Here is a 9,640-nt window from a genome sequence, read left to right as displayed (position 1 = left end):
ATATATAAATTAAGTAAAGATTTTTGTTGCATCCATTTTCTTCAGTAAGCAATCATCCTCAAATTAAAGGTTGGATTCGTCTAAAAGTTTCAATGCTAGATTTTGCTACTGTAATTTAGGGTCAATTAAGTTAAAGATGTTTTCCGCCTCTTCTACAGGAGTACCTATGCATAATACTTTGCAATATCTATTTAGTTTAACAGAGTTCCTGCATCCAATATCCTCACTGACTGGAACATGGCCAAATCCAAACAGGATCATATCGACCTATTGTTCAGCGACAGCTCAACCTCAGGGCTCTTGGTCACAAATAAAATGGACTTTTGTCATTACAGTCCGAGAGGTTACTGCTTTAACTTGACCTACAGCAATTTAAACAGCTTTTTCTTCAGTTGAAATTTACAGAAATAAATGTGGTGAGTCTGTACCGAGTTTGTCCTCAGATGAAGCTGAGGAGGAGAAAAATATAATGTGATGTCTCAATATTATATGCCTTTTTGTTTTTACATAAAAATAATTCAAACTCCCGGACCTCAAACTGTGATCAGAGCTTCACACATTTGAGTTCGTACTTCGTCCTCCACTCTGCACGCCTTTGAGAGAAAAAAAAAGTAAGTCAAGGGCTACTAATTATAGCCAAACAGAGAAATATTAGTTTGCCATGATGGGGGTGGTCAATCTTTGGCTCCGGCAAACGGGAGATAACTCAAAAGCAGATGGAGACGTGCAGTTCAAGTAGAGTTAGAGCTAAATAAACCATGACATAATTAATTTCTTTTTGATGCGAGTGTAATATCAGCGCAGCTAGCAGCTCTAGTTAAACCAGTTAAATGATGTTGATGGCTAAATACAATTTGCCGTTTCTCCTTTTAAAGAATCTCTTAAAATGATAGCATCTTTCCCACAGAGTAAGAACAACGTGGACCATCAAACATGCTGTTAGTGTTTCAAGCTGCAGTGAATGAATCATTTTCTCCACTTTATAAAAAACGCAGACAACGTGGCATATTTCTAGTGGTGAAAAAGCTGCAGACGAATCTCAGGCAGGAAGCTTAGGAAACATAAAACAGGCAGATCTAGGGGTAGACGGAGCTTAGGCTGTGCTATTTATACCACATAATACTTTACTTAATGACTATGGGATTATATCTGCCATAAGAGCAGACTCCCACAGTATGAGCAGTCCAGCCTCTGTGGGATTCACAAATCGGAGACGAGACTGGACGTTTTCTGTGCGTTAAACTATTATGCACAAACTGTTAGCGTTTTCCAAAGCATTCAAAGAGCTTTCAGATTGATTTTCTGCTTCCCCCTCACCTTCATGTCTCTTCAACTGGATGATTCTCCTTTTCTCTGCCCTCCCTTTTCCACGTTACTTCACCTCATACGATATGATACCCAACTAAGAATAGAGAAAAGTTTCCATTTCTTACAAAAGTATTATAGAAAGCGAACTGTGAGCCAGAGTGGAAAATATCCACTTTTCACAGTTCCCCATTGAAAGCATTGTGGTTGTAGTCTTTGAGGTCTGCTTTAACTGAGCAGTAAGCCACATAGACTACGTATGGTCAGGTAAGCAAGGTTTTTATTCACATCTAGCCGATAATTCAACATTATTTGTGACAGATTATACTTTTACTCCACCTTACTTCATCCTAACAGGAGGCTGGACATGAAGCTGAGCGTGTAGACTGAGAAATCAGTCTAAAAGCCTAAAGTGATTGCTTTGGAAAACTGATGAGAATAGTGGTAAGTAAACATGCCTGAGTCCTGGAATGGCCTAGAATGTGAACACGGTGCACCTGCAGAGCCTGCAAAGTGCTCTCTGGATGGCTTTACTGGCTATTAGTGCTCAGAAATTCAATAAGCAAGCAGTGTGAGCGGGCTCAATCAATGCTGGATGATGCTGGCTTTAATTTCAGGGTGAAGTGATGTGCTCGGATCAGGTATGATGACAAAAAAAAAAAAAAACATGCATGCATCACATTAACATACATTAACATACAGTGTTTTGTAAAGGGATCATAAAAATCAGGAACGTTTTCACATTCTGTCAAATTTAAGCCCCAAACTTCAATGTGTTTTTGTTGAGATTGTATATGATAGGACAGCACAAATGTAGCTCGTTATTGGGAAATTGAGGAAAAACTTCAACCGCGATAAATAAAATCCAGTGGCACCAGGTGCAAATCTTGTCAGATGATCAGCTGTAAAAACGTGCTACAAAACCCAACCTGGATCCCTATTGCTCCACTTTACAATTATGCAAATAATATACAAAACTCTACCAAGTCTTACACTTGGTTGAACACAGCTATATTTCCAAAATCAGAGTAAAGGGAGTAAAAAAAAAATCCAGGACCTGGTGTCAGTTTTTCATTTAAAATGTCAGTAACTTACATAAAAAAAGTTTGAGGATTTAATGTGACAAAAAGCAAAACGATTCAATGATTATGGAATTTTTTGTAATGCACAATATACTAGGCAAAAATACAAATGGAGTGTTACATGCATGCATTTTTTGTGCTGTGATGAAGGATAGTTCCCAACCATTGCTAAAAGGAGTTAAACTCAGATTAAAACAGGAAAGTTTTAATCAAGAAGATAGCAGTGGCAGACATGAGGGGAAAGAGCTTAAGGTAGAGCTTATGTCCAAATTAGATGGCATGCTCTAAAGATCTGATTTATCAGCTTCGCTAAAGGAGAGGGTAGATTATGTCAGAAAAGAAAGTCGGAAGTTTGGTCTGATTTCAATTGTTTTTCATGGACAGGAAAACGTTGAAACTTACTATAAGTCCGTTTGCGTGTTGTTGTTCGTTACTTTGGTCCTTAAAATTTTAAGAAAACAGCGTTAGACTGCTTTGGGTACAAAGGTTCAAGTCAAAAAGCATCCTGACTGAGAATCTTATCTTCAGTAAATTGCCGTTTGCAGTGATCGTTTTATCACATGTTTAAGCCCTTCATGTGATGTCCCATTATTCCAAGTTCCAAAAGTACAAGTCGTCACACCTATCGACCACATGAAACACCAGTAAACCCCCCACTTCCTTTCAGACAGCTGAAAGGAACATGTGATGAAACGAGCACTGGGCCACATCCTTTCGTCATCCACCGACCCAGATAGCAACTGTGAGCGGGGAACTACCTTACAGACCGGACACAGAGCATACACACCCGTGTGCTTTCACAAGAAAAATGATTACGGAAAAGACCACTGTCATGGCAACCCACAGAGAGAGAGGTGTTCAGACATGCAGTCAAGCGGTTTACCTTGGCAATTTGCAGCAGAACAATACAGTGCTTGATGGACTCTACCATACTCTGAAGGAGAGAGGGAAAAAAAAGGAATCCGTTAGAAAGGAACTGACTTCCAAACTTAACAGGAAGTTTGGAAATACAGGAAAGTAAATATGCACGAGTTAACTTACACAAGTAGTCTCCTTCAAATTTTCTATTTTCTAACAATACAAAAAAAAAGAAAGAAGAAAGCATACTGTTAGATTTACAAGGTTTCTAAAGAAGGATTTCAGATGCAACCTGAAACGGCAGCATCAGGCAGCATTTGGAGAAAAATCCCACGGTTAAATACGTCCAACAGCAGCCACTCTTTTGTTTGCTTCAGCAAGATAATTTTCAAGAAAAATAGATCTGACGTCACTTATTCACAGCTTTCAGATGGAAAATCGTGGTAAACCCTCAACAAAACCAAAAACACAATCTCATCATAAAGGTTCCTTCAAGAGAAATTCCTTAGAACAGTTCCCAACTTTAAACACCATTTCCCAGAACTCATAACATTTTAGGAAAAAGCATGTAATAAAAGAGGATAAACCCAAACAAAATGGCAGCCATTTGCCCTGAGATTTGTATGTTGTTTAGGTCAGAAAGCAAAACTTTAAAATTTTAGATCATGAAAGTGAAAATTTAAACAGACACCAAGCAGATATGGTCAAAAACTGCCTTAACAACAGTCACTGACTGTCACAATCATAATAGTTTATCATTTTGTGAAATACAAAAACCTGTGACCAACACTTCTCATTTGCTGCTTATTTTTATTTGTGGTATTGTCACCTCTGATATATTTGCAGCTCTTCTCTTTTTTTATTTAAAATAAAAGAAATATGTTCCTTCCCTCTTTGAATGAACTTGAAGTGAAAAAGATCGGACGTAGTTCTGCATTTCACAAATGTGCAAAACTTTATTGAGGCTAGAAGCCATCCCTTGTAAAGATGCATTACGATATCTTACTGCAGTAGCATCAATCTCACAATAAAAAATGTTTGAGCATATTTATTTAGTGAAAAAAAAGTGCAAAGAAACTTAATTTGTAATGCGCAACTTCTCGTTTCAAAATGTATGAATATGACGTGAAAAAGAGCAGCTCTTAAAACAGGAAAGTAATTCCAGTGACACAGATGTGTACTGATGTTTGAATGTATGGGAACGGTTACGAGAGAAAATCTGTTCCCTTAATTTTGCCTATGGCTACTGAAATAATTAGAAATTTATAACAATCACAGACGAGGCTGGATGAGAAACTAGTTTTAGTTTTATCTCAACACCACACATAGTGAAGACGACGTAACGGAGGCAACAAACATGTGAAGAGCTCATTGTTCGAGAACTACAGAAAATTTCTAGAATGAGATTTTTCCACTTCAAGAAAATATAAAACTTGTAAGGTCTATTTTTGTACATGTTTACCAGGATTTTCTGAGGAAACAAAAATCAGAAAGAAAGAAATAACTGTTTGCTTATCTCTATAAATACAGAGAAAAAAAAACTATTACAGAGCTTCAATATACATTATTCAATATGTCAAAGACTTTCATTTTTTTTTGCATCAAATGATGAAACATGTCAGATGATATGTCAACTGTATTTGACATGAAAAAGCTAATTAAACATTTACCTGCATGCTTGCAGTTTAAACACAGTGATCAGAGGTCTCCCAGGTAATCTTTCACCAAATAATATCTGGTTAAATTGTCAGTGCCAATGGGTCATAATACAACATTTTTTAAATTATTTTTTCTTTTTATCAAAGCTACCAAACAACCTGCAACAGAGCAGACCAGAGCTCATCTGCACAGGTGGCACAGGATCTAAATTGCATTTAATAATTTGTCAGGGGCCTATTGAAAGAGAAAACAGAAGAGCAGAGGTCTGAGACAGAGCACTGCTGGTACTCACTCTGCGCGATTCATCCTCTTTACAGTCCTTGATCTTCTCATCAAACAGCTGTTTGAGAACAAGAGATGAAAAGGTGGAAAAAGGGACAGATGAGATACGAGCAGAGATGTTTCCAGTCAACAGAGTATTCAGAAGGATCACAGAGTATCTGCAGCCTGCAGATGGCTTTAGATAACGTGGTGACTGACACAAATGAGCCGTGAAGTGTTTTTAGAAAGACAAAGGGTCTTAATAAAAACACTGAACAAGCGGAGGAGAGACTGTGCGGCTGCACTACTTTCTGCCTCGTCATCGTGTCACCACAACTCTGCTTTATAAAATCTCTTAAAAATGAGAACGAGTTCAGAAAGGGGATGAACAAATTACAGAATAAAGCCTCGCTTTACTTATGGAACAATGCGATCATTCAGGATACTTTAGATGGTCAAAGATATTCTGACTGGATCAAAAATCTATAAAATGGGACATATTGATTTCTCAGTCTGATGTATAAAGTTCAAGACAGATTGTCACATCTCTGCCAAAAATAAAACCTTCCAGCTCGGAAGCTCCATCCTACCTTCAACTGGTCGATTAGGATCTGTAGGTAGGCGTCAGCTTCCGCTAGCTTCTTGTCGAAGTCTTGCACACTCGGAACGAGTCCCGACTCAGCCTCCTGCAGAGAGGAAAACAAACAAAGCCAACCATTACTGCAATCTCTATTAGACTTGTGGTAAAAGCCCTGCTAGTTTTGCATATTCAAAGCAAAATGTGCAGCCAGGATCAATAACCAAGAGCTGTCCTTTCATGAGATAATGGCTCGACTCCATCGTCTCATGACTAGACAGCTTTTGTAAACAGGAGCAGAAAACAGTGGAAACATCAACAGTTCAGGGGAATCTTCCAGCAATGTACTGTACTACGTGAAATACAATACCAGGAGTATTGTCAAAAGGCGAGCCTGCGTGAATAACCAACATATGTGACAGCCCACATTTGTCAGGCTTCAACAAAACTTAAAACCAAGACAGACAGCTGCAGAGCACAAATGGGCTGAGGTGCACTCAAATTTATTGTTTGTTAATTAGTTTCCCTTAATAGCCCCTAGCCTTCACGTATGCACGCACACAGAGAACATTTCATTACATAAGATCCATTAAAAGGCAATTACTGAACTACAGGCAAAACAAAGAGGACCGCACATGAGTTTCTATCCGTCCAAGCTCACCCAAGCACTGGGGACACAAAAAGGTCTGAAAGATGAAAGTACAGGGAAGAAGATCTGCTTGGCAAAAAGCTACAGAGTCCGAACGCCCGGATTTAGCAGCAGTGATAACAATAACCCCTGTACATCAGGCAACCCCAGTGATGACTAATAAGGCATGTGTCAGAGTAATTTACTGCAACAGCAGTCTGTTTGGTTTAAAAAAGAAAGAGCAGACAATTCTAGAGAAATGGTCTCAGAGTAAATGGGAATCAACTGAATCATAAATCCTCTTAGGAAGTCAAGCTCTTATCAAACCATTGAGAGAGCTGCCGTCGTCGCCTTGGGTTTGCTGCGTCGCATACTCCTGCTATCTCCTCTTCCTACAGTCTGGGATTTCATGGGAATGTGAAGAAAAGCCATTAAACTGGAGCAAAACATTAACATCTGTCCAGGTCTGAGAACTGCTTAGGTTTAAACTTGTTAGCTTTAAAGAGAGCAAAGTCTGTCCTGTAGCCCTGAAGCATGCAGTTAACACGACAATCTTCCTGAAAGGATCAAAGGTGCATGCTTTGCTAGTTCAGTTTGCCTACAAATTAAGAACCTGGGCCAAAATGACAGCAACAAGTTGCAAACCCTTCCAGTAATGCATGATGACTGAACTTGATACAAGCAACGCAGGGATCAATACATAACTGTGCAAAAACAACCTCAAGTGATCAAACAAGTGCAGACAGTGAACTAAAGTGACCGAGAATGAATTTCAAAATGGCGATTCTAAGTGTGATGGTATAAAATCTAAATAAAGTCACAAACACAACTTAAACTAATATAGATACTACATGGACAAATCTGTTGGCACCCCTGGCAAAGATGTGAGAAAAGGCTTGGAATTAACCCATCCTTTTACTTCAGGAGAATCGTGTCACACAACAAACTTAGAACATTTTTAATGTCAGCACACTTATTCATGTGGAAGAAAAAGAAAAGAAAAACCTCCAATGTAAAGAAATGCTTTCAACAAAAATTAGTACTGGCTGTAAATATTGTGCCTTGAAATCTATAGAACAACAAAACATACGTAGTTTTATAATTTTTTGTGTGTGTTGAATCTTTATAGAGTAACAACAACATAGTTCAATATAGTTTATTTTCTTTAGAAAGTTAAAATGTCTCTTTAGACTGGAAACGGTGCTGACCTAGGACGTAAACATAAAAAGGAACCTATTTAGGGCAGGAAGATGACACTTCTGAGGTTAAACACCATGGCAAACTAACATAGGCCACTATTATTATGCGGCAAACTAAATCTTTTGTTTTGTCAACATGCACGATGGCAGGCTGGGGGGGAGGGAAGTTGTATTTCACAAACAGAGCCGATAAATTCAGGAACAGAAAGTCAGCTGCAGGTGGTTGGTTTATAAACAGCCGCTGAACGGCCACGTCACTCCTTCGCTGTTCCAGAAATATTCCCAGACGTCTGCACCTCCGCTCCCACTCATTCCCACCGGCCAGACTCTTCATCTCTGTCCCACAGAGGGAATCTTTCAGAGCAAGAACACACACTTAGAATCATCCACCCAATCTGGCTGTAGAAAACAACACCGCCTTCAGAGCTCAATCCCCCCACCCCACCCCTCCTCACTATGTATTTATCTTTCCACACGGTGTGACCCACTTTAAAACGCTGCCGTCCCAGCGGCGCGCGGCAGATGATTGCGTTGTGTGTTGTTTTTGTTTGTGTGTGTGTTTTACTTACAGGGCGCCTCACTCCAATGAACATGCTGCATCAAAGCTTGTGCATCTCTCAGGCCATTTAGCCTGACAAGCCTTTTTCCCCTCCTCCTCCTCCTCCTCCGTTATAAGCTTTTTTCCCCCCCACAGCGACAAACCGTGAGCTCTAGTGAAGTTAGCATTATGTTTCCGTCCTCCTCCCAGACACAGAAACAAAGACCCTCCGTCTCTTCGAGAGTGTGCAGTCAGTCTGGATACGATATACTCTTGAGCAGCAGGTATCAGCTGACTATTTGGAATGAGGCAGACAGAGTTGAGTTAATCCAAGACCCTCCCCTGCCAGGAAGGGCACACTTCCTCTCTCACAGGCAGAAGGAAAACCACACAGCACACAAGCACTAAGATAAACTCTGATTGGCTGCTGCAGCAGAGGCAGATGTGCTGTTGATCAAGCAACCAGATCTGGGATTGGTTAGCGATGCCCACATGATCCTACGACAGCAACTCACGTAAATGCACATACGTGTGTGTTTGTGGGTGTGCGGGTACGGTTAGCAAGCAAACACACGTAGCACATCGGAGAGTTTCGCTGTGAAGGGAGAGTAGCAGGCAGCGGAGGTAAACTAAAGGGCAAAAGACAAGGTTGATGGTAAGCATAAAAAAAAGAGAAATTGAGCTGGAGGAATTGAATATAGCCAGAGGATGGAGGGAGGGAAGACTCATGGAGGGTTTAAATTAAATGAGAACAGCTGAGAGGTAGCTTAAAAAAAAGCAGAAAGTAAAAGATGCAAGATAAAACACCAGCCTTTTTTTTAACAAAAAAAAAAAAAACAAACAAAAAAAAAACACAAGCGGAGACAAAACAAGGCAGGCGTAGGGTCAGATATAAACCGGACTCTTAAATAAACTAACAAAGAAAGATACTGTAGTGCTTAACATGAGATTAATAGATTTGTATATGATTTAATTTTTGCTTTTGTGGTTCTCCATACCTGCTTTGGTATAAATGGTCTGAAGCCTTTCATCCACTATTATTTTTAATTACTGTTAATTCATTAGGATTATTCATGTATTAATCATTGCACAGTGCTAGGAACAGTCTGGGACTTGTTATATTTATTTGTATTAATTTTTGCAGACAATTTAATGCTGTGACTATTTTACCAAACATAAGAAACAAAAGACTGACATCTCCATGATGTCAGTAACACAGAGTAGCATGCCTTAGTAGGTGTGTGTGTGTGTGTGTGCGTGCGTGCGCGCGCAAGTAAAATACTCGCTCTCTCTCTCTCTCTCTCTCTCTCTCTCTGACGAGAGAAAGAGAGAGCGAGTATTTTACTTGCTCTGACGAGAGAGAGAGATCGATCGATAGATAGATCTATCTATAGATCTATGTGTGAGATAGATAGATCTATCTATAGATCTATGTGTGAGATAGATAGATAGATAGATAGATAGATAGATAGATAGATAGATAGATAGATAGATAGATAGATAGATAGATAGATAGATAGATAGATAGATAGA

General features: G+C 39.4%; 1 protein-coding gene across 5 annotated transcripts in view; it reads right to left on the bottom strand.

Annotated features, from left to right (window-relative positions):
- Nucleotides 1-9,640, bottom strand: part of osbpl9 (oxysterol binding protein-like 9) — a 35,042-nt gene that overhangs the window by 10,484 nt on the left and 14,918 nt on the right. For 3 of the 5 annotated variants that reach the window (XM_008407893.2, XM_017304472.1, XM_008407895.2), the window contains 5 exons: nucleotides 5,756-5,851; nucleotides 5,197-5,244; nucleotides 3,429-3,458; nucleotides 3,271-3,321; nucleotides 2,790-2,828 (listed from right to left, as the gene is read on the bottom strand). In XM_008407893.2, coding sequence (XP_008406115.1) covers nucleotides 2,790-2,828; nucleotides 3,271-3,321; nucleotides 3,429-3,458; nucleotides 5,197-5,244; nucleotides 5,756-5,851 — 264 coding nt within the window. Of the gene's footprint in view, nucleotides 1-2,789; nucleotides 2,829-3,270; nucleotides 3,322-3,428; nucleotides 3,459-5,196; nucleotides 5,245-5,755; nucleotides 5,852-8,138; nucleotides 8,933-9,640 lie in introns of those variants that run through there. The other 2 variants (XM_008407896.2, XM_008407894.2) reach the window with 2 other exon arrangements.

This window comes from Poecilia reticulata, linkage group LG4 (genome assembly GCF_000633615.1).
Source record: "Poecilia reticulata strain Guanapo linkage group LG4, Guppy_female_1.0+MT, whole genome shotgun sequence".
Lineage (NCBI taxonomy): Eukaryota > Metazoa > Chordata > Actinopteri > Cyprinodontiformes > Poeciliidae > Poecilia > Poecilia reticulata.
Note: the sequence above shows the minus strand (reverse complement) of the source record. Positions and strands in the feature narration are given on the sequence as shown.